The 25,201-nt window shown below is 39.3% G+C and overlaps 1 protein-coding gene across 3 annotated transcripts in view; it reads left to right on the top strand.

Moving 5' to 3' along the window:
• Nucleotides 1-25,201, top strand: part of ABLIM1 (actin binding LIM protein 1) — a 139,162-nt gene that overhangs the window by 49,878 nt on the left and 64,083 nt on the right. For 2 of the 3 annotated variants that reach the window (XM_026069783.1, XM_026069784.1), the window contains exon 1: nucleotides 14,719-14,915. Coding sequence is in view for 1 of the 3 variants with exons in the window: in XM_026069785.1 (XP_025925570.1) it covers nucleotides 6,089-6,215; nucleotides 7,413-7,506 (221 nt within the window). In the remaining 2 variants the exon portion in view is untranslated. Of the gene's footprint in view, nucleotides 1-6,088; nucleotides 6,216-7,412; nucleotides 7,507-14,718; nucleotides 14,916-25,201 lie in introns of those variants that run through there. The other variant, XM_026069785.1, reaches the window with a different exon arrangement.

Below are 25,201 nucleotides of genomic sequence, written 5' to 3' on the forward strand. Positions count from 1 at the left end.
TGCTAAAATCGGAAGAGCATTCATCCTTGCAAACCAAATTAAATTACAACATCAAATAAGGAAAGAGGTATTTACAGTAATGATACATCCAAGATATTCCTACGAATTGATTCCTTCAAATAAATGGCTTTGCATTATATTTCCATGTATATTAACCAATTTCTTTAAAAGTCAAGCCATTGCTAGGCACTCAGAGATGCTTGTTAGTGCAGACTTGTGTTACAAGCAAATAGTGCTAGTTTGTGGTATTTGTGATTTGAATCCATATTTAATCAACTAAAAGAATTTTATTGAGGTCTTTTAATACTTATTTTGAAATTATCGTTTTTCTCAACTTGCCATTTATAATAAACTTCCAAAGCTGTACTCCACTTCCCTTGAGAAATCTAGTTTCCTCCACTGTGTGTGCCCAGCCTCTTATTGTTACATTATTCAGGAGCACAAGGCAGCCAGCATGGCTTTGTTTTGCCTGTAGCAAGAAGGCAACAGTGTATTTAGTTCTGACAAATATTGCCTCCCCTTGCATTGGCAAAGAGGAAGTGTCTGTGGCAGCAGATTTGATTGCAAAATTGAGAAATGTACTCGGATCTAAATCCTGGATCTAACAATCCAAATATTGTATGGCATACTCTGATCTTCTGGAACTTGCTGCTGCCATAACAATCAAATGATTATGGCTTAAACTTTGAAAGCATTTTATGTACTGTATCAGATGAAATCAGTGTGTATTTTTAGCTTTTGACAAAAATATCTTGATGAGCTGGAAAAGCCTGCATGATAACATCAAAACTTTTAATTTTAAAACAGGGTTTTAAATGGCATTGTCTTGTGGTTAAAGGGTGATCAAGAAAAACTTATCTGTGATCTTCCTAGCTGTATGAGAAAGGATAATTGCTCAACCTTCAAATTGCCACAGAAACACTATTGGGTTATAAGTGCTTTTTCTAGGTGGCTGGGAGTCATTTACAATTAAAGATTTGCTGACCTTGATTTCAGTGGTATCTTTTGACCCTTTCTTCACCACAAAATCCCTGTTTATCATAGATGCAGTCCAGCAAAATTTTTAAAACATATGTGTAATTTTAAGCCTGACTGGCCTCATGGCCTTCACTAGAGCCATTTATGTGCTTGAAGTCATATGTGCACTTGAATACCTTGCTGAACCAGATCTGTGTCTGCTCTTTAGGTCTGAATATCTTTGATAACATATTTATGCGCGAATCCAATTAAAACTTGTTTGTTTCATTTTCCAAAAAAAATGCCCACTGTTTTGCCCTCTTTTACCTGTTTCAGGGCAGAAGCCTGCTGATGCTATGTCTTCATATAACTAGTATATTTGTATTTGTACAGAAAGGGGAACAATAACAAAAGCAGTACAAAAGAGTACTACTCCTGTGATCTGTAGGGGTTGGGGCAGCTTCAGAGTCTATCTAGACATGTGCTACCAAGGACCATCAGGATTAAAAGCAACTTTTTGGTGACTTAATTATGCATCGTAAAGCCAGACTGCTGTTATCTCAGTTCAGACCCCTGTACAGATCAGGTTTGGTAAGTTCATGTAAAAACTCCCTGCAAATGGTTTGTGTAATTATATTCATTAGGACAAAAGCAGGTGGGGATGATTCCTCTCTCATAGTTATGTGGGGTGAGTAGAGAGTGTGAGGATAAAGATAAACTTGCTAGGAAATTTTCAAAGTAACCCAAATGCGAGTGGGTAAAGTCGTATGCAGCGTGCTTAGAGTTAATACAGCTGTAGCGGCTCAGAGCCCCGGTGCCTGCGATGTGATCAGGCAGTGGGAGAGCTCTCTGCTATTGGTTGGAAGGGGGGGAGGGAGGCAAAGGAGGAAAATCCACCGCTTCATTTAGGCAGTGACGACTGGGTTGCTGTGCAGGATGTTTCACTCCTGGATCTCTGGGGTGATACAGATGCTAAAAATGGAAATGCTTTTTCTCTCGGCATCATTGCAAGCAAGGTGTTGTGGATGGTGGCTCATCCTGGCCTTCATCTTCTAGTGAGGCTACCTGAGGTGCTTGGAGGCTGGAGAACTTAATCGTACATAATATTACAATTTCATGCTACTTTCTGTTGTCCTACCCCCCACGCTTTCCAGCTTTTGGGCTGGCTGACTCCACATTCAGTTACAGCCCTTTGTCCTTATTGGCATTTGCTTTTGTTATCTGGACACATCAAATATGACACCCTTTTGGGCTATTTTATTCCAGAGCAATAGCTTATATACGTTAGGATATATCTGCAGATTGAGCAGGCCTAGTCAGGCTTTCAGTGCATGAAAGACACAACAGATATGTTAAGCATATCAGGCAGAGAACTGCAAGAAGCTTCTGCTGGGCTAAGAAATGATGCTGTCAGCTAATGCTGTTCAGAGAGAGGGTGAATTCAAATTTTCTGCAAAATATCTGAGCAACTGGGCATTGTTTGTGGAAGCTACGAGGGAGGGAACTGCAGCTGCTGGTGTCACAAGCTGCCCAGGGAGGCTATGCATTGGGTAAGGTTACTGTATGCCAGTTTTCCCGGATGCAATCTCATTTTTTTCCGTTTAGGATGCATTTTAGGATGGATTTTGGTGGAGCATGTTGTTTTTCTGGTATTTCTAGAAATATATTAACTTTCTTCTGATTGGGTCGTTACTGAAGTCATACTCCAGTGCTTTCACTGAGAAATGGCTTCCATACAGCTGAAATTCTGGGCATGGCCACAATACATGTTAACATGCATTGCTTTACATTTTTTATAAGAATTAGTGCCTGTCTAATCTAAGGTTTCCAGTCTTCCTTCAGCTCAAAAATAATTCCACATAGTCAATGTTTTTGTGGTATGCTTTTCTTTACATCATATGTGCATATAGGACTGGCCAGTCATGCATTTTAACTAGTACACTGCACTGCACTTCTCTCCTTCATTATGCTGGCACAGCTGAATGTGTGGCCATGCAATGAATAGGAGTAGGGAAGAATGGATTTTATGACAAAAATAAAGACAGTAAAAGAGAGCTGCAGTGACTAGGGGTGCAGAGTGTTAGACCCAGCTGTGTAGCCAGAGGTAGGAATGGTAGGAACCATTACACCAGATTTTTGGGGAGGGTTTTCAGGTTTTTGGGTACACAAATTTGCTCTTGCATATGGTTGTGAACTGCCAATCTTACCTTGCAGCCCTTGTATTTCCAGCACTTGCTGTTCTATTTTTCTRTTCACCAGCTTGGGTTGGTGCAGATCATGCTTAGTGTGATATTAAGATTCTTCCTGTATATGGTGTGTGCTGATGAAATTTAGCCAAAAGCTTTAATATGTGTCATGTAAGCCTGAGAACTTAAAAGACTTTTATTTGTGGATTTTGGGTGAACAAATGGTCTTCTTTTCTTAGCCCAGCCTTTTCTGCTTTCTATTTTAGGAAGAATATAATGATAATTACTAGCTTTTTATGCGTATACCTGRTGGTTTTGCCAGAGGAAAAGCCAGATTTAGTTAAAAGCCATCTTAGCATAATAAGACAATACTGGACTATTGGCTTACTTTGATTTTAGACATTCACCATGTCTGTGACATTAGCAGAATGGAGATGATGATGTTTACTTTTGCAAAACTCTTCAGGAAACCCCAGAAAGAATAAGTAAAAGTCATTGCTGCTATAGAGGAACTCATGCATGTTATCAACTCCCTGTATAACACACAAGCACCAGAGTGGTCAGTCCAGAACCACCACCTTTGGCTTGTAAGAAGCAAGTAAACAGGTAGAGATACTTCATGGATTCCTATTTCCTCTGTGCATCTGCTTTTGACATCAGTCAAAGATACTGGACCAGGTGGACCTTTGGTGTAAGGACAATCTTCTATTCTGACTTTACTTCAGAAATTCAATTAGAAACCAAAGTGCTTAAAAAATCTCTTTTTTGGTTCTGTATCTGAGAAATTTCAGCTTTACAGAAATTTCCTGGATAAAGCTAAAAGCAACATGGAAAGCACTGTAGAAACTTTGGAAGGATTGTTGTAACAGTGAGTGTAGCACAGTCTAGCATGRCCCAGGTCAGGAAATGTGGAAGCTGGCACTAGAGAGAAGCATTATTGTTAAGAAGCTGAGAAATGAGTGCTGTTTAAAGCTGCTCCCACTGCGATTGGAGGAAAGATCCCATTTGTTGTCACAATAGGTAAATTGCATGGTTTCAGAACGAGCATAAAAAAACTCAGGCTGGAAGGGACCTGAAGAGATGGTGTAGCATCCCCCCAAAACCAAAGGCAAGATCAGTGTACCCAAGCCATCCTGACAGATGTTTGCCTCAGCCCCGTGCTGGAAATTCCAGAGCCTCCCTTGGTGATTGGTTCCAGCGTTTGCTATCCTTGCAGGGTGGCACAAAGCCTTGAGCTGGCACAGAAGAGCAGAGGGATCCATTACATGCTGTCCGTCCTTGTCATTCATGATTTCAATTTGTTACATTTGTCCTCTAGAGCAAAGTCATCCTGGTATTAAGACATCTCGGGGTTGCTTTGAAACTCCAAGTCACGTCATCAGGCTGTGACATGCATTTTACCACAGGGTACCATAAACAGGCTTTCAGGCTCTTTTTTAAGGGATTAGGGAGAAAAAATGTGCTGACCAAAAGAGAGACATGCTGCAAATGGTGACCTGGATAGCAGGAATGCACAGTATATATTTGGGACTTGTCTTGGCCTGTTATCCAGCAAATGAAAAGCTTGCCTTAGCATCAGAGGGCTTGACTGTCCTGTCATTGTCCTTGTGATAATAAACTTGAACTAGATTTTTGCAAGGTATGGTGTTACCTGGGCTATAAAACCATGAGGAGGAGAGGGTTTTCGGGCTGTACCTGTTCAGTGAACTTCAGCAGTGAAGCCATGATGTTCCTTTCCCTGGTGACTGGGCTTGAACTGCTTTGATTGCGCTGTTCCTGCTGGTCTTTGGTTGATGTTGGAGGAATGTGGAGAGGATGTTACATTCACCAAAGGAGTTTGGGGATAGTAAGATCGGGAGGAATTTAGCACTTTGTTTTAGCTGTCTGGTCTGTGGCTTTCCTGTCTGCCTCAGTTTGTGAGTGTTCCCTTTCTGCCTCACTAGTTTTCCAGGCCTTTGCTTCCCACAGTCCCTCTATCCCCAGAGGCTGGACACAGAAGTCGTAGCAGAAGCCTACAGTTCAGTGCTGGCCCCCACATCAGTCTCTTCAGATCTTACYGTGTATTGAATTGCCCTTTACCAGGAAATCTCTGAGTATTTGATATTTGAATGGAGAGGAACAGGAGCTTGGGGCTGAGCCAGAGGTTTCTGATGTGACATAAGACACTGTGACATCCTCTGAGACAGAGGGCATTCAATGTTCCAGGCTTTAGGTTTGATTTCTACCATCAAAGGGTCTTTCAAAATCACAGGGAAAAGTGAGCATTGATTACCCAGAGTGAGAGTCTTTATGCCTGTTAGAAACCATGAGAACTGCTGTTTTCCACACCTGCAGGTRGGGGAGAATATAGCCTGTCATACAGCATTTACTGCTGTCTTACTACTGCCACCCTTGCTTTGGGCCYTAGCTGTAAAAATGGTCTCTCCCCCAATCCAGGGTTGTGATGGGCCAACGCCCATGAACCGGGTGAACAGGTAGGGCTCTGCTGCCACCCAACGGGGAAATGCGGTGCCTGAAGAGGATGGCAGCCAGGGTGCTCCTGATGATGCTCATCCAGGCCTACTTATGTAATGTCCCTTAAGCAATCAAGATCTTGCTGAGAGCAAAAARAGGAAAACACTGATTCCATTTGAAGATAGGTACGCTTTTGAGTGATGGTTTATGTAGTTCGTTCCTAACACATTCTAAAGTTTCAGCAGAGTGCTAGGCAATCTTTCAATCATAAACAGTATAAAAAACAGAAGAAGGACTTTACCTCCTCTGCTGATTATGTCTGCGATGGTGAAGACTGAATCTTCGTACAGGACCTGTGAAGTGTCTGAGGGAAGCAAGACACATCTTCGCATTGCTGTGTAATTCTCCCTTCTGGTTACCAATTGGTAGGTGGTTAGTGAGGATTAATGAAGCAAGTAACTGACAACAAATACATGTCTGTTTATTTGCAGATTGTGCTGGCTGTGGAAGAGATATAAAAAATGGACAAGCATTGCTAGCTCTGGATAGGCAGTGGCACCTGGGATGCTTTAAGTGCAAGGCCTGTGGGAAGGTCCTTACAGGGGAATACATCAGCAAGTAAGTAGCCTCTGCATCTCTTCTGTCATCTTGTCCTGGAAGGCATAGTTGCATGAGTTCTTGTTGCCAAGGGGGAAAAGCTTGCAGCAAAGTTCCCCTTTGGAAATCCTGTTTTCACCACCTTTATGTRTACACCAACATCCGTGCTCTGAGTTGGGAAATAGGGGTAAGTGAAAAGAGTTAGTGAAAGGTGATGTTTACCAGTAGGAGGCCATATTTAATACCAGTATGAAAGGGGTATATCTCCATGATCCTACGAAGGGTTGGATGAATTCTTGCATATGTTTCCTGTGTTGCCCACATACAGCTTTGTGCCATTTTCTCTAATTACTTTGCTTTCCAAGTTGTGATCTTGASAAAAAAGTAGCAACCTGTCCATTGCTTGTCTCTGCTAGAGAATGGAGTAAACATGACAATGTGATTGACCTGTTTCTCATCTCCAGATAAGAAACTAGAGAAGAGAGTTTTGAGCATAAGGAGGTGTGGAGGAGGAGAATGGGGAAAAGTGTTTTAACAATAAAATAGGGGGAATGAAGCTACAGTGTCTGTTTCAAATATATAAGAAGGAGAAAATGTAGGGAAACAGAGTCTGTTTCACAAACCTGTCATTAAGTGCAGTAGTGGATACAATGTAAATAAAAAACTTTAGCATCTATGTTTTCTCAAAAGAACTTCTGTGTTGGTGCCTGAGAAATTCTCTAAGCTGACTACAGTGTTTCTACTTACGTGTTTCTCATTCATACCAAAAAAAATCCATAACCTTAGAGTTAAAAGTGACTGCTTTTGCTCCTTGCAGACTACCGAAAATTTATTTACTGAAGTGAACAGAAAATATATGCCTATCATAAAGACCCTGATCTCCACTCATCCCCACAGACATAGTTCCACTGATTTCCCTGGAATTACACCATCTATAGCTATAGAGAGTCAGTTCTAATGAATGAGATTTACTCCAGTGGTTTGTGCTGAATGCATTTCCTTGATGGCATTTTAAGGAATAATTTTAGGAAGCACTGATGAGAATATGATTTTTTTTCTTTCTTCTTTCTTCTTCTACACAAAAGTTCCCTGGAATTCTTTCCCATTTGCCCCATGCTGTTGGTAGGTGTTCCAGACAGAAGACAAGGGAAGAGCACAAGTCATGCTGTAACATGTTTATTAAAAGGTTATTTGTATTTTATGGATTTTCTTTTTCAGAGATGGTGCTCCTTATTGTGAAAAGGACTATCAGGTTCTTTTTGGAGTCAAATGTGAAGCATGTCACCAGTTCATCACTGGGAAAGTCCTAGAGGTAGGTATTTTGCAAACTGGAGCTGAAGAATTGGGCCATGTCCTATTATGTCCTCATGCAACTGCAGAGAATTCAAAAGTTCTCACAGGAGAGTTTTACTGTTGATTTTAGAACAAAATTGCTAATTTTCAGAAATATTTTCAGTGTTTTAGCTCAAGTGACGGGTAGAAGTATGTGGTAGAGAATAAATTGCACTAGTTTCTAAGGATTTGTGGTTTCTATTATTTTTCCTTTTAATGTTGATGTGCAAAGTCTGTTGTATTTCTGACTCTGTGCTASATTTGATACATTTATAGAAGTAATTTGAGTGTCAGAATCACCTTCGTAACCATAAATATTCTTAGTTGTATAGCCATGAAGAGGAGTTAGTAATATTAGACTTCTCTTCTCAAATGAGGCCAGATGATATGAATGATGCTGAGAAGGTGACAGGGAGAAATGTGCTTGAGAGGGAAATAATATGTTCAGAAACGAGAAGGCACAAACGGAAAATGTCTGAACTGTCTGTTCAGTTGATTGTTTGTTTGGATCCTCATTCTTCTTATTGAGTCTGGACAAATCTTTAGAGTTGTGTGTCTTTTGTTGTCAGCACTGATCTCCATCTCCCATGGCTGTGACTAGTTCCCCTTTGTTCTGGGATCCTTGAACTGTGCATGGATCATCATAGAAATGGAAAAAGGGCAAAAATGCAGAGGACCTCCTTGTCCCATTATCATTGAGATATGAGAAGCAAAACTGTTATCTCCTTTCCACATACAAAATTGTGTTCCATGGAAAGAACCTGAGCTTTGGGCTCAGGTCTGGAGCCAGACTGTATGGCTTGGTTCCAGCTTTAGTAATGTTTAATATTTCACCTTGCCTGAAAAAAAAAACTTTACACAATAAAGCTTGTGACAGAAACGGAGAAGCAGGAAGAACTTCAGCTACAGATGTATTTTTTGAAGAAACAGGATGTCCTGTTCTAGTGAATAATAGAAAATAGACCTTATAGTGTTACAGAGATAAAAGCACCTGGAATCCACTAGTGAGTGTGTATTACAGATTCTCTTCTCTGTGCACCATTGCCTACAAATATAAGACTGTCTCATTTGAGAAGTTTTATATTTGTCGTCAAGTGGTAACAGCTTGTGTTTTTTAGCTCTGGCGGCTCCTCTGGTTCTGTATCCAGGATATTAGCCAAGATGGTAGCCAACAAATGAGTGACTAAAAACACATTTGGACACCCAGAGCACTTGTCACTGCTTCTACTGATAGGAAGTACAATTTTTCATTTAGCCAGGCTTTTAGTCTGCCTCCTTTGCAGTGTATATCTAATTCTTTCAGAGACCCACATAGATAATTAGTGAGAAAAGTCTGGATTTTCCCTAAAGTAGGAAGACTGCATGCCTGGCTTTTATCTAGTGGTCTGCTTCATCTCCTTATCTACTCCATCTACTGATGAGTTTTTCAGTTTAGTACCATGTATTGGTGATGCATAGTTGGGATGGGAAGCACTATAGGAGAGCAGTAATTGGATTTTTGAGATCAGGAAACATAAAATAATACTAAAAAGACTTTAGATGCTATTCCTGCTGTTATTGTATTATATTAAACGCACATGATAAGTGCTAAAGCCTACAAGCAATGCAGTCTGTTCAGAGGCATGGAGATGAAAATGATAAAAGAGTTACTGGAGACTATGGAGATCTGATAAGAAATGAGCTATTTCTATTCGGAGTAGAGTCTTTTGAGCAGTGGCTGTGAATACAGAAAGGCTGCACTCTTGTTAATTTGGAACGATCTTGAGCTGTATCCTTTCATAACTGAATGATCTGAGACTAAGAAGAAATTAGTTCAATTGAACTGGGGCTCAGCTGTCCATCATAACCTAAGCTAAAATTCAGGTTGTCAGAGTCTGTCTTTGTGTCCAAGACAGAACTTTGATGCACAGTTGTTTTGGCCTCTGAGGCTGGTTTCTCACCCCATGTTTTTTTCCTCTTCTGATGGGTATTTATTATCAAAAGAAAAGACAACATTTTGCCAAAACATAGAAATGAAACAGGTGTATACCTCTTGCAAGGATCTACCTCTTGTAAGGGTCAAAATCAGAGGAAATAAGTTAGATAAAGATTTTTCCATTTGGCCTAGCCCCTGCAGAATCAGAATATATCAGTGAAATAGAAAGAGACTCTTTGAATGGTCTTATAAATACATGGGAATATTAATCATGCTAATTTCAGGGCAAGACTGTAGAAATTTTTGCTTGAATATTATTTGTGGCTCTCATTGAATATCAGAGGCACAACCCGTAATAATACAGTAGAGGGCAGCACTAGGTCTCAATATGCAACTAAGACAAAGCTATAAAGCCTGTAGGAGTTGAATTACTCATATATTGCATCTCTTTCCTGATCTGTTTAAATGATATTTGAAGGCTGACTGCTGTCTGCAAGGTGCAGACTGGACAAGTCCTTGGAGACCTTCACCTGAAAATTAGTACTGTATTGTCAAGGAGGCCGTTCGGAGATTGGTTTTAACTGAACTATGGTATATTTTAGCATCCTGGATAGTCCATGAATTCTCCAGATACCAGATGCAGGAGAGACATTCAAGCACTGCCTGTCGTTAGGTAGCACTTGAAAAAGATGCTTAAATGATGAAGTTGAGCGACTAACATTCAATAATTAGAGGACTGTCAGAACCTTGGGCTCCTCCTAGAAACCTTTTACACTGTCAGAGATGCACAGTTCAAAAAAGGGCAATGTTAATGCCTCTATGTTAGAATAAAGTAGCTAATAAGTGGAAACCTAGGTTGAGAAAATCATGTGTCAACATGTCCGTCCCTTTGGAGCAGAAAATGTAGTTTAAAGGGTGGGGTCAGAGCAGACATGAATCCTCTAGTAAGGAAGGAGATGAGAGATCAGAAGCAGCCACAGAACCGAGAAGAGAGTTAACAGAATAGAATGCCACAGTCCGTGCAGTGCTGCAAACCCTTCAGAGGCAGGACAGTTAACAGTCGTTTTAGCCTGTACAGGGAATCACAGTCAACCTTTCAGTACCCCTGAAGTATGCGATTTAGATGAATCTTGAGACCCTCGCAGGAGGGTTACTATTTTCCCCCTTTGTTTTCTTAAGCAGTGTTTCTTTGGGAAAGCTGGATATTTTTTGGCAATTCATATAATGTGAGTTGTCCCTTGTCCCACTGTGTCTCTTGGGAAAATAAACCACATTCTTGGTGTGAAGTAGCACAATTATAGGAATAGTCTAAGCAGAGGTTATGTCATCACTGACCAGCCAGAGCTCCGCCTAATATCCGGTGAAAAAGTACACATTGTATTTTGTCTTCGTTAATAGAAATAATATTAGTAAATTCACTAATCCATAGCTTTCATTTTATTTGTCAGTAAAAGAATTTGTTATGTCAGGACATAATTCACTATTTCATCCCATCTGAAGAGATTGGATAGATTAGAAGAGATTGGAGGAAAGTATGTAATTCATTGTATACAAACATTTCCCTCTAATGGATCAGAAATAATAGGGAGTATGCCCTTGTGGTGCTGCTTAATTTTCCGCTAATTCTTGTTTTATCTGGGACAGTTTATGGAAAACCAGGAAAACCAAAGAGAATGAAAACATGAAGCTTAGTTTTGTTCATGGAGGCTGGTGGTAAATATTTTTTCAGTAAGGAGTTAATTTTTTAAAGGAAATTTGAAATATTTTGAAATTTTGCTGGTTTGCAGCTCCTGTTAATTTTAGTGTATTGGTATTGCTTGGCAAATGAAAAATCAGGCCTTCAGTGCTCTACATTGAGCAGCCAGTGACAAAGACATCCAACACTGAAGAAGTTTGATTTGGGCCTGAGCATCCTCATCTCAGAAGGTAGCTACTCTGTGCCCCTCATAAGCAGCCCCAGCAAGCTTTGCAGAAAGGCCAAAGTTTAAGTTGAGAAAAAAGCTGAGAAACCTTGAGGGGATGGAATTTCTCCAGCCATCCTGTAGAAATGATCTCTTTGGTCAGTTTTGAAATGCTTTGCTAGAACAAACAGCACTTACTTTACTAATATTTTCATACCATAGAATCTCTTAAAGAATGAATTTTTTTTTCTAGGCTATAGATGTGACGAATTTCAATAGCCTTAAATGTATGAAAGAGAAACACCACGTGCATTTAAGTCAGCTCGGATATTTCTCATGTATTGTTTTGTACATAACTTTCTGTGACAAATGGTCACAGATGATAGATAAACCTGCATGCCAACATAGTAAATGTGATAAATGTCCAGTGGGAAATAGATCTTGCAACTTTCTTGAGTGTTCAGGATACTTCAGTACTTGAGTATTTCAGGAGACTGTTGTCAAGGCAACAGAGGTCAGTGTTCTTCCTTGGGTTTCTCCAGCAGAAAGGAACCATTATTTATGAGAAGTTAGTCATTTCCTGTTAACTCCAGTGAGCAACTTTTCTTATCAGACAATAATGGTACAATGGGGATGTGAACTGACACATAGACTTTCCCCTAAGCTGTTGCTTTCACAGCTTTAAGACTTGCCTATTGAAAGATGCCCGGTTGATTCTAATCATGCAATTTCTGTGTAGCTATCTGTAACTACATATCTGAGTAAAGTTCAGCATATATTTAGCTTTTTGAAAAGTGATGGCCTAAATCATGTTTATCTAAAATGGATATAATACAAAATAATAATTATTCCTCCAGGACTTAGTTTAAAATGTGTTCAGTCAATGAGAAGCTTTCCATTGACCTCAGAGAATGGTGGATCATGCCTCTATGTATGCATTTCATCCCTGCTTATGTAAAGTGTTTTACAAAAGTCCTAAGTAGTAGTCTTTCAGTTTGGCAGAAAGAAAACACCAAGGCACAAACAGGTGAATCATTTGAATGAAACAATACAGAAAGTCTGGGAATAACATGCAGGTCTTACAGTTTTCACTCCAGTGCCAGACTGGCTTTTTGGCTACTGCTGATCTGACCATGATTTGATCCAGTGATCTAAAGATCAAGATGTATATATCTACTAACAAATCCCTCAACCACCTGGCTTCTAAAATACTGCTTGTTTGATTGGCAAATAAAAAGGCATCATGTGGTTTACCCTGGCCATGCATAGCTTGAGTTCCTGTTTTGATGGGGTGCTGGCTACTCTGTATTTGTTTCCTGTGCGCTGTTGAAATTTGCACACCACCTTGTAAGTAGTGGCATAATGCCATTTTAACAGATGGACCTGAAAAGAGAGATGTGAGGGAACCAGACGGCTCCTTTGACTTCAGCCTGCAAGATCAAGTTCTGACTGCTTTTGATAATATTATTTATGCTGAGCTTCCCCTCATTTTAAAGAGGAGTATAGTTAAGAGGTTATCTTTAATGAGGAGGAAGTTTAGTACTTGAAGATGGTCTTATTATAATGTGACAGAATTTCAAGATGTCTCATCTGTGCTGTACCTAATTCAGAGAGACACCAATTCTGAGACACTTAGACTTCAGAAATTAGAAGTAAATACAAAAATAATAAAAAACCCTCAAAGATAGCTGCTATGGTTGTATAAGGAAACAAGGAAACAAATAAATAGCACTAACAACATTGCTGTTCCTCATACAAAGTGTAAATGATGTAAAAGAATAATGCCTGCTTAAGATATGTTGTCCAAGGGTGTGCTTCTGTCAAAATTTAACCATGCAAGCAACATTGCTGATGTGGATATTGGTATTCAGATGCTTCAGTACATTGATTTTTGGGGAAACTCAGTAGCCTATGTGCATAAGTCATTTATTTTAGATTTTAAAAAATTAAAATCTAAAATTTTATTTAAAATTTAAATCTTTATTTTAAAACAAGACTTGAGCTCGTAGCTCACATGAAAACATCACCCTCTCTGCAAAGATACATACAGATACTTAGGTACTTCAGTACTTTCATGCCTCTGGTCCTGTGTCCTTATATAAGTATGCTTTCTAGATTGAAGAGTTGTGTAGAGAATCTCTTTAAACACAGATTTATTTTAATTCCTTTCAGAAATGCTAAATGAAAGGCTAACATGTATTCTCTTTCCTCCTGCTGAATTTAATATTTGTCAGGGCTGTTTTCATAGTGGTTATGCAGGAAATATCACAGAGCATCTCATTTACTGGATGTTCATGATACAACCTCTACTAGTAATACAGGTTGAGGTGGTTTAAAATAATAAACACTTTTATAAATGTAGAAATTGATAAATGGAGAGGAAAGATAGATGATACGATGGATCCAAAAGGGTTAGTTTTTGGTGGTGTGTTAAAGTTGTTACAAATAAAAACTCTGAAGTGTGTATTACCATTCTGTTTTCATGGCACCAGAGATCTACTAGTTTGGGTGTCTTATAGGCGTGGGGGGGGAATTTGCTTTCAGCTAGCATCTCCCAGTCAGCAGTCATCATCACACAACAACATAAAAATGCAGAGGAAAAATGCTACACAGCATAGTGATGAGAAGCAGTGGAGTTTAGCGCATGCCTTGTGAGCTCTGTGATTTGCTTTGTTTGTATTCAATTTTACTGCTTTTGTAATAAATGGAAAACATAAACAGGTAGCCTAAATGATACAGGTGAGTGATAAGAAAACAGCAGAAGCACATTGCTGTGATTGTTTGCTCTGTGTTTGCCCTCTTAGTTATCAATATTGTAGACCACAGTTTCTTCTGGTTATGGTACCTCTTGTCATTATACCTGTAGAAAGATCAACTAGAGTCAGTTTACAGGGCCCACTGTAAATTCATCAAATATTCCTAGAATTTGTCTGAGGCATGATCTTAGCCAGAATGTACTGACAATATAAAGGGATATATGAACCAGCGTGAGAAGCAGCCCCAGCGCTCTTCCTGCGTTAACCTGAACCGGAGGAGAATACAATCTCAGTGTAAGGAAGTGTTTCTGACAAAACCAGACTAACACCCAGGGGGCTGCATAAATTCTTCAGAAGCTGTGGAAGTAATATTTAATGACTTCCAGAGACAGAGTGCTGATTTCAGACTCGGCAAACACCTCTCCCTGAGGGAGATATGTTCTGAGTTGTGTCACCATCAAGTTATGACCTACAAGCGCTGAGAAGCGGTGCTGTTCCTGCGCGGGTCGGTGTTCTTCCCCCTTTGCTTTTCTCAGAATGGGTTGGCCCGTTACTGCTAGAGCGTGTTGCAGGCACAGGGAGGACTATCTGCTTGGTTTGGTGGGTGGGTGGGTGCTGGCAAGTCGGTAGGAGCAGAGGAGGAGTGAGGCTAAGGCTATGTGCAGTCAGAGACACTCACTATGAGAGCTGGTTCAGTGAGAATATAAACTGTCTGCACATCCCTTCTTGTAACGTTCCTGATTTGAAGGAGGTGGGGGCACTCCGCTCACCAGACTGCGGGGGGACTGGACTTAGCCCCAAGAATCCTTAYCAGAAGGTAAACGGGGAGGGTCGTGGCTTTCTTGTGAGGGAGAGGTTGCAGCTCCGTGTCACGGCTGAACAGCTTGCGAGTGATATCAGAATAGGATATTTGTACTTCTATTCCTGAGTACCAAAAGGACCTTTTAAAAGGCTGAGTGTAATTCTGTTTTTAGATAATGTTGCTAACACATTTTTAAGTCTACATATTTTGTGAAGCTGCCAGGAAGAGAGGATAATGGGACAGAGTTTGGGCTGCTTCTGATTGCTGTTGATTGCTAATGTATGGGAAACTTGCACTTCTTTATCTTAAGTAATTCTTGGTATAGTATGTTGGCCCTGATTACTTTCTGATTACTCTGGAGTTTTGTTGCATAGCAATAAAGTTTGAGTTAACTTCCAGTTTTCCTGCCTTTCAGCTCAGAAACTTGTTTTATGAGTTAAAGAGCACTGATTTTCTTGAAGGTGGTTAGGGTTAGGGTGTTTGCATAAAAATGGGGAAATGAAAAGTTTAATAATAACTCAGGGACATGGCTAAATGGTTCAGACCAGTTGTTTATGCAGCAGAAGCATAGATTTCATTTTAATTTGAACTATCCTTCCCTGATGAAAAATGTGCTAGAATAATTCACAGAACACCACACACCCACACAATCAAAACTCTAGAATAAATATGCCTTCAGAAAAATAGCCAAAATTGTTTGATGTAAAAAAAATCTTCCTAACAGGATTTCTTGGTGACTCCTCCTGCCTCAACTCAAAAGACTGAGCTTGACGAGAAGGATATCTCTAATTGGGAAAGGCCTGATCTATAAAGATGACAAAAGAGAATATTTGAAGTTGAGGGAGCCCTAACAGAAGTTCAGTTGCTATGGTAGCATAATCACAAGGCATTAACTTCTCAGCAGCGGTTTGGAAACCATCCTTCGCTCTGTTTGCACATCAATAGTAAAGGGAGGAATGTTAAGAGGATAAAGGGAGGGATGAATAAGAAAAGCAGGCTGTAACAAGTAAATTGAAAAATAACCAATTAAAGTGTCATTATTGCCACAAAGGGGTGTGTGAAATCTTGCAGGTGCTTATAAAAATACAGCTTATCTGTATAAATTGCTTTCTTGAGTATGGTGTTGCTAATTAGAAATGTTTTCTATATCTCCTAGCACAGCATCTTCAGCTTTTACCTTTCTGTTTTAGTTAAATATTCTCTAGTGTATTTCTTGCACTAAATATTCCTGGAAAACTTTAGTAGGCTGATTAACCTACTTTGGAATGGCATTTCAGTAGAAACATTTATATTAGCATTGCTAAGAAGTTTAGTGCCACTGACAGCTGCCTTTGTGATAAATAGTCATTGCATGTATTCCAGTAACACGTCAGGTACTTACAACAAGCAGTGTTCCCATCTGAAGGGTACACCTAACTTGTATCAATTTTTTAGTGGAAGGAAAACTTATGTGGGCTACTTTATTTTTCTCATTACTTAACTGTATTAGGAATTCCATTGCATGGTTGTCCCTGCACAACAGGTGTTGATTTCCTCTTGATATACTCTATTTTAGGGAAAACATCATACTGTATTTCTGTTTTGTAGCTCCCTTTGTTTCTTCTGTTATTCTTCATCATTTAAATCTTTTCATTGTGCTAGTGCTACCAGCCCCAACCCCAACCACAATAGAGACATAAGATTAATAATGATCCCTGCATCAAAGTGCTTACACTGAAAACAAAACTTCTTCCAGTGTCACAGTCTCCTGTTCAGTTGTGATGTAGTGATATGGGAATGTGAGACACTCTGTGGCAATACTCCTTGTTTCTCCTGAACTGACTCTCACATGTCCCCTGTAAAGAATAATTATTGGGAAAAATGCAGCAAGACCCTGTCTGACACTTGAGAGGTGGAGAAGAACCTGTTGGTGCAAGTCTATAGTTCTCACACATTTGTAACTGGCTCCATCCAGGTTTTGTGCTTAATGTTCACTCTACCAGGAGTCAGCCCATTCTTTGGTTTGCTAGGGTGCTTTCCTGACCAAAACATATGCCTGGAATTTGACTGGAATTTGGACTTTGAAGTCCACTGACTTAACACCTGAGTCTCTTTCCTGAGCAGGTGCTCTACAAACAAAGAAATATGATAAGCATGAGAATTTTGTGATTGTGATGTTTGAAAAGACCACCTGGAGCACAAAATGGGTAGATTTTAATTACATGCTTGTGCTGCATTAAAGATCGTGCAGGTCTAATAGTTCTTTGGACAGACATCTGGGATGTATGACATTTATTACAAGCCTTTCCCTTGGTAAGAGGGAAAAATAATGCACAGCAAGAGGTGCACTTGTTCTTCACTGGCAACACTGATTCAAATGGCATTCAAATGGTCTGAAACTGGCCTGGGATATTTTGTGGTTTGCAGAGGTCTCTGAAATGAGGATCATAAGTCATTTGTGTATGACCTAAAATGTTAAGAATTTGACTGTTACACGTAGGATTTGGAGAGATTTGTTATGCATACAGATGGATCTGTTGTTGCTTTGAATTCTGTGAAGTAGTTGCATCTTGGCTGGGAAATGTTGTTTGCTAGCAATGTCTGAGGCAGTAAGAACTTTAAGCAGACTTATTTCAGCAGCACCCTTGAGCTACCAATACTGAGGCATCAATTGTGGAGACACTGTAGTCAACTGAAAATTGCATGGCAGTAAATGGTGTTAAGTATCCCTTTCTACTTTATGCCCATCATCTCTTTCCTGTTCATCACCATAATAGTATGTTGCATCGTGGTTATTTTGTTGGAATAATTTTCCCATGGTACCTGGAAATCTTGATTTTATACAGTATCGAAGAAAAAAAAGTGGGGAATACCTGTATGTCTTGGTTCTGACAAAAATAATCTCAAGTGAGCAAGTAAGCCAGCTAAGATTCAAAAGTATGCCTGCATAGTTTTGCCTCTGTAATTGAAAATTCTACATATCAGCAGTGGGAAAACTGACAGATAGAAGAAAAAAAGGATTACCACAAAAAATAAGAGGCTCTGCTTTTAGCAGAGTACATAATGGTGGTCTGATAGTTATTCTAAGGTATTCTATTTGAAAGAGATAGCTGCTTCTCTGCGTTAACTATTCACTGGGTTAACTGATGTCCTTTGATATTTCCATTTTGAATTTAGTGTAATGTAAACACTTTGACTAGAATTACAAACCAGGGATTCCTGAGAARTGACTGGATGTAGTCAAATCCAAGCTTGTAATTATGTATCAGTGACTCTGGAGTTGAGCAATATGTTTGGGAAGAAAATAGTCGATGAGAACCTGTCCTTTCCTTGGATTGTCACTTGTTGCTTATTGTGACCTCCTGCTGGAAGAGATTTCCAAAGGTACCAAGTAGCATTGTGGTTAATCAAGGACAAAACCTGATCTTTATACTTTTTAAAGCATTATAGGATCAGAATAGTTTGAATGACAATGACTTTTAGGATTAGTTTGCTACAAGAGCAGACTGTGGTCACCAAAAGAAAAAACATTCTCTACTCAATTTACTCTTAGCACGTTTTCCTATGTGCTCCAAGCAGTCTATGATCTACCAGGTATTCACTAGCATATACTGAGTGCTTTATTTCTGCTTTGGTTTTTGTAGGCTACCTTTGCTTTATGTCCTCTTGTTCTTTTATACTGACGTGTACTTCATATGCCCTCATGCTTAGTTTCTTTCCCTGCCTCCTTTGCCCTTTGCAACTTTTATTTTTGTGTTGTTATTGGGACATTCCCTCTGAACTGAATGCAGACATCAGAATAGAAACCATGCTTTGCCAAATTGCATGCTGGAGGTTGCACAGCTGCTGAAACAGCCTTCTGACAGAAAAGTGGAAAGAGTTTTATGTCAGATTGACAACAAAATCAGGCTGCAGTTATTGAGATTTAGTGGTGTGCTGCTCAGAGGTCCTGCAGGGCTGGGAGTCAGAGGATTAGAGTTCCGTACTTGGCTTTGCTGCAAACACTAATATAGACCCAAGGTAAGTAGCTTAATCTCCCATTCTCTTGGTTGCTTCATCAATAGAAAGTGGTGCCTGCTTGCCCACTGAGCAGGTTAACAAGAGTTTTGCCCTAGTGCTACACCGAGCTGTTTTCTCACATCTTACCTATGCTACAGAGCCCCTGTTGCTATAGCAGTTGCTATACCATGTCAGTAGAAATTCCAGTGCTGATGCAGCATATGCTAACTCCAGAATTTCTCCTGCTGTTACAGTTAAACTGCCTCACTGAACCACAAGTCACATCAACAAAAGCTCACTTCTGACAGCCAAGCTGCTGCTATAACATGAATTTTGCTACTTAACCATGGCAGAGCTAGGAGTAAATCTTTCACACTCTGAGCTGATTTAACTGTACCAGAAATTTGTCCTAATTATTCTGCTGTTTTAGTCCAGACCTGAGCTGCCTAGGAGCAGCCTGTTGCATGGGTAAAAGCTTCTCTTTCTGTAAGGCCCATTGGAATGGATTTTAAGGTCAGAGGGACTTCTAAAGTCATTTTGCTTGACCTTCTCTTTCCAAAGTCATAGAGCTATTCCCTGGAAACCAAATAAATTCATATCCTTTGGGAAATTATTCTGCCTTTTCATGAAGACTGCAGAGTGATTGTAAGGCTACAGCTTTCCCCACTTGTGTTTAAATTACCTTGACTTCTTAGAAAGTTCATCTTATTTGAGGTTAAATTTATCTTATTCAGCTTTCTGATCTTGTTGTAACTGTCATTGGGGTTGAAAAACTCACTCCTTCCTACCATTATTTCCTTTCTTTGCCTTTAATTACCTGTCCGTTGTGATCTAGTCATCTTTGAAACCTCTCTCTCAATAAATGATTTGACTGAGGCCCTTCAGGTTCACAGCCTAAGGCTCACATTGTTTTTATGGCTCCCTACTGAACTCTTTTCTGTAAATCCACATGTATCCACTGATCAGTGTTAGAATAGTGATTTTGCCATATCTGCAGTCAGAAATAAAACCTTTTTTCCACTTTTCATTTATATTCTTCTTGTACATCAAATGATCAGAAGAGACAGCCATTTCAGGTAGTATGAGAGCTTTTTCTGGGAGAGTATTAATGATGTTCTCAAACTGCCTCTCTTGGTTGTAGTCCACAACATGGCCCTCAGTTTTACAGGGCCCCATTTTCTTGTTTTGCAAACTTTTTGTATATTACATTAGACTATTGAAATATAATTTTTGTTTTTTGACAGCTTTAGCAGGCATTGTCTTTGAGTCATTGGCAGACTTACCAGGAAAAAGTTTATATTCTTGCCTGCACCAGTAGCAAAGGTACCTCATGCTGTTGGTAGAAGGAAATAATCTCTGAGGTATCTGGCTCATTAGTGTCCCCCTGCTAACATATCCATCTGTCAGAGAACTGCCTACCTATCATTGTCTTTAGATTCTTGAATAGAAAATTATTGAAGTCTCTTAATTTGTAAATGCTGACATATCACAAACACTTTTAAAAAGTCTTACATAATTCACAGTATCAAACAGGAAAATTTTCTCTTTTGGCTTTGTTAAATACATATTAGAAAGATACACCTACTGAATACTTCTGCCTTTTCTATATCATTTTTCATGATTTCACCACCTGCAGTTCACAATTGCCTGATCAGTAATTCTTTTTCTTTATTTTTCTTGTGATGCTTTAATAAAGGCTCTTACTGTCTTTAAGCATATTGTCCGTAGTTATTTCTTTGGTACTTTAGCTTTATTATCAGTTACCTCCCTTGCCATTCATTTCTTTTTTTTTTCCTAATTAATAATATCTCAATTTTTATGCTTTTTCTGTGCATAAGTATATGGACTGGTGTAACTGTTTTGTTTGTTTGTATTTTAGAATACTGATTTTGGAGATATTAGGTAGGATGTCTTAAAAATTCCTAGATTTCTCCTTTTATGGTTACTTTAAGGTCTAGGAATATGTTCCTTAAAAATGTCGGTATATGGACATACCGTCCATACATGGACACTCCAGACATGTCCATTCCATGGACAGTCCAGACGTGTAGTCCATGTATGCACATACAACACTACATTTCTATCTATCTGTAAATGCAATCAGATCATGATTGGAGGTAACTGCTAATTTGTAGAATAGCAAATACCCTTTTTATGTTAGAATGAGGTCTAATATTTATTTACCTGCTGTCAGGTGTGGGGCTGTCTGGTTTATGAAATAATTGGGAATTTTTAGATAGAAAGGAGGTTTCTTATGGATTTTTTCCAGCAAGATTTCAGTAGGTTGAAGTCAGCTATAGTTCTATTGACTGAGAAAGTTGTTTCTAATTGAATATACCAGATATTATCTCTGACTTCCACAATACTTCTCACTATTTTGAAGGCATTCTTGAAGCACTGCATACTGCACTTGAACTTCAGTTAAAGCGATCTGCTTAACGTGTACATGTCAAGCTTTGTTATTAGAAGTTCAGCCAAAGGGACAGGCCGAGGGAATAACAGTCGCCTTGTGCAGAGAGTTAAAAGGAGAACTGTGTTTTTGTTTCACTTTTGAACTCATGTGTTTTTGATAACTCAGCAGTCCTGTTATCAGCTAACAAAAGAAAACATGAAGGTGACTTGGAAAGTGTGAGATTTCTGGTGTTGTGGAAGATTGTCGATCTGGGACATTACACATCTGGTACGTAATCCATTTGCAAGACTTTGTGCTGTCCCTTGACTTGTGTCATATAACTAGCACTCAGGAACAAACCAAACTAAGGGCTTTATTTAGCTTTCAACATGCTAGAAGCTGCAACTGGAATGGCTTTCTTCACCTTGCTGCAGAGAGACTGATCACAGAACTGTACAGCTTAGCAATCCTGCACAACAGCCCTGTTAGTCCGTAGTAGTATTTTGCTGGCTGGTTGAAGAAAAAAATTAGTTATACCAGAATTAGGCAGGCTACTTTGAAAAGGGTCTTGGCACTAGGCTGAAGTTACTGTAAAATAGTTTTGATTCTGATTGCTTCCAAACTAATTTAGCAATATGAATGTGGCTGTAATCAGGTTCTTCATGTGAGTTAGCTTTTTACATCAAAAGCCCTTGCTGGACAAAAAGCATACAAGATGAAGGAGTATTTAGGTATGGAATGTTTTGTGAAGCCTAAAGGTTACAGAAGACAGAAGAAGTCTACATCTGTACTTATGAACTGGAACTGTTCCAGCAGTGTTAATAAACAGAGGAGAGAGTTGTGTTAGATCTTGTCCAATACTTCCTGTTGGGAAGTTCAAAATAAAAGCATCTGTGCAAGAAACACACTATAAAGGAGAACTGAATGGTGATGTTAAAGATGCTGGATTTTGCCCTCATCTGCAGCTAATATAAGTGTAATGAAGGCAATGAATTTGCACATTTGTATTATAATTAGATTGGAATATGTTTTGTTTGCTGTTTCAGCCATCAAACAGCTGGTAGGATATAGTTTCAGGAGCTTAAAGTATATTAAAAAATGTTTGAGTCTTGCAGAACTTTTCCAAAATATTACCTACCTGCTGATGGAAGCTGAATGGGAAGGAGCTGGTGAATTRCTTTCAAACTATTTGTTAAAGCACACCTCTGCACTGAGAAATAAGTATAGGAATGGCATTGCTTGGTTCAGTGGTTGCTGTTTCTCAGTGAATCAACAGGAGAAAAATTCTGTTTACAAACCAGGGCTTTTCCTGAAGTTTTGGCCTCTTACCTCTGACCTGAAAACACGCATCTGGATTACCTTCATCAGCCATAGTGACTGTAATCATTGTCTTAGCTCTTACATCTCTGATGGAAATAAGTTTCTAAGTAAATTATCCCTCTAGATCCTAGATCCGATCAGTCTAAGTAGAGCAGAGGATTAGAAGACAATGGGAGAACACCAATGTATAAACGAGATAAAGTAGTGAGGTGGATGAGACTAGATGGAAAATCCTGTCAATGTGTTTACCTGTTTACATCAAATCAAAACATATACATCTAAAATAAACACTGCTTGCATTCAACAATTAGTCTTCCCTCTTGCAGAATATACACAAATCTTAATAAAATATAGCGTGTATAATAATAATCTAATAATAATCTAATAATTGCATTCCTGTGAGCAGCAACTAATGGGTATAACAGTATGTTGACCTAATTAACACTAGTAAGTTGCAAAATATAATATAGCCCATCTGTTAAGGAATACATTAGCAGGACATTGGCAGCCACTATTGGGATGCTGGAAGTATTTTTGTGTAGTAATGGGAAACCATGCATGAATTAACAGTGCAAGTGTTCATAGCAGCAGGAGAGCTGCAGTTTTGGCTTACTCGGACAGTGCAGCAGTCAGTGGAAAGTTTTGAGGGTCTTCCATCTCTCTTGCATGTTGTCATTTGGATTTAGATTCATGGCTGGACGCTCCATTTTCCACTTTCCCTCTAGTGTGGTGTCTTGCAGCCCTGTCAGCCTGGGAAATGATGGCGTGTGCTTGAAACTCAAATCTAGCTCCCCAGGGAACATTTTCAGTGGTGTGTGAGCAATTTGCAAAACAGAACTTCCCCTTCTGAAACTGTCAAAGGGTTGGTGCAAACTTGGCCATGAAGCTTGAGCAGCATACAAACCCTGGCCTTTCTTTCTAATCTCTAGTGAAGGAATCACACGAAGTAGATTTGGGTTTGTACTTGAAATTTTATTGATATGTCTTTCTTTTGTTTAGAGCTCACGTAAGATATCCATGCCTGTGGAAAAAAGGGCTAAAAATCTGGGGTGATGGAATATTGACATCATTTTAATTCAGCCACCTTGGGAGATGGGGCTCATGTCTCTGTAGTCAGTGTGTCTATTAGTGGACAGAGAGGGAGCTCCACTAGCAGGTGATTCAGAACACAAGTTAGGCTGCTGTCTTGGCTTTCCTCTGAAAGAGTTTATTATCTTCCTCATTGACTAGGAAGGAAGGTTAGGGAAATTGGTCTCCTGGTTTAGGAACCTGGGTAGCTGTCCGCAGACCCCAGAGGTTGATTATCAGAATTCATCAGAATGGAGAAGAAACCATACAGTATGAATCCAGAGTAAACCAATACGGACCAGCAAGCAGAGGGAGCGGGAAAAGGAGCTGTACTTCCCCCTGTTCAGTCCCATCTCTCATTGACCAGAGGGAGGGACTGTGCTAAGAGATGTTTCTATTGATATGATGGTAGTATTAACACCAGCACTAGAAGGTCTTAGTTTTAAAGGTATATATCAAACAAGGATTTATCCTACTAGAATTATTTTTAAGGCTTAAGTCATGTTACACTTTCTTTCCTTTGGTATGGAATGAGAAAATTAAAGTTGATTCCAGAGTCCTTTGTGAGGGTCTGCTCTTTTACTTTGTATGTGAGCACACTATTTGTAGTGACTTGCTAAGCAGATAAGAGTCTAGGAAAAATGAGTGGACAATTTGAGCCAGGATGTTGTTAAAGGCAAATTTCGGTTCTCAGAGTTTGTGCTGTTCCACCCGCCTGTGAGATCAGTGAAGCCTGCAGAGAAGAAAACAGTTGAAGCTGATATTGTACTAAACATCAAACAGGGTTAAAAGTTCTATGACCTCTGCAAGTAATTAAAATAAAGCTTCACTGCAAAATGTAGGCTTCTGCTACAGTTCCTGTTTTACAATTCATGACATTCCTTAAGGGGTTTAAAATACAGGTGGAGTTATTCTTTGGGCTGCTCCTTCATTCTTAAGAGAGTTAAGAAATCAGGTCATCCTCCTCAGAGTCATGGTAGAACTAAATATTTGATTAGATTTGGTTGTCAAACCAGAGCCATTATACCTGTTTATAAAAAGAGAAGGGCTTACATGTGTTCTTAAAACTGCATAGCAGTTTTTGTGGTATTTAAATACTGCTTTGAAAGTAAAGCTTTCTACATGCTTAGTAGATGTTTATCAGGTGATTACTTAGATATCTTTGAATATTGGGAGTGAGTGCAGCTGTGCAAATGTAATGCAACAAAAATGCACTTTACTGTGTCTCTTGGCCAACAGAAAATGTCTGTTGGTAATTAGTTCTTCTACCAGACCTACTGGCATGATAGCTCTCCTAGTGGGATTCTTGTTATTGTCCTTTCTGGCTCTCATTCACTGTTGTTCTGGAAAGAAGGGCAGAAGTGAAGGCATGAGTAATAGATCTTAAGCTCTTACATTCACAGAAGAGGAAAACATTTATATAATCAGATCAGAGCACTCATAGTATAAAAATTAGTTTTGTTGGAAATGGGGACAGAGTAAGCGGATGGAGTTTGAAAATGCAGTTGTTGGCTTTTAAAGTACCACGATCATGGGGTTAAAG

The sequence above is a fragment of the Apteryx rowi genome, unplaced genomic scaffold (assembly GCF_003343035.1).
Source record: "Apteryx rowi isolate R43461 unplaced genomic scaffold, aptRow1 scaffold_3, whole genome shotgun sequence".
NCBI classification, from domain to species: Eukaryota; Metazoa; Chordata; class Aves; order Apterygiformes; family Apterygidae; genus Apteryx; species Apteryx rowi.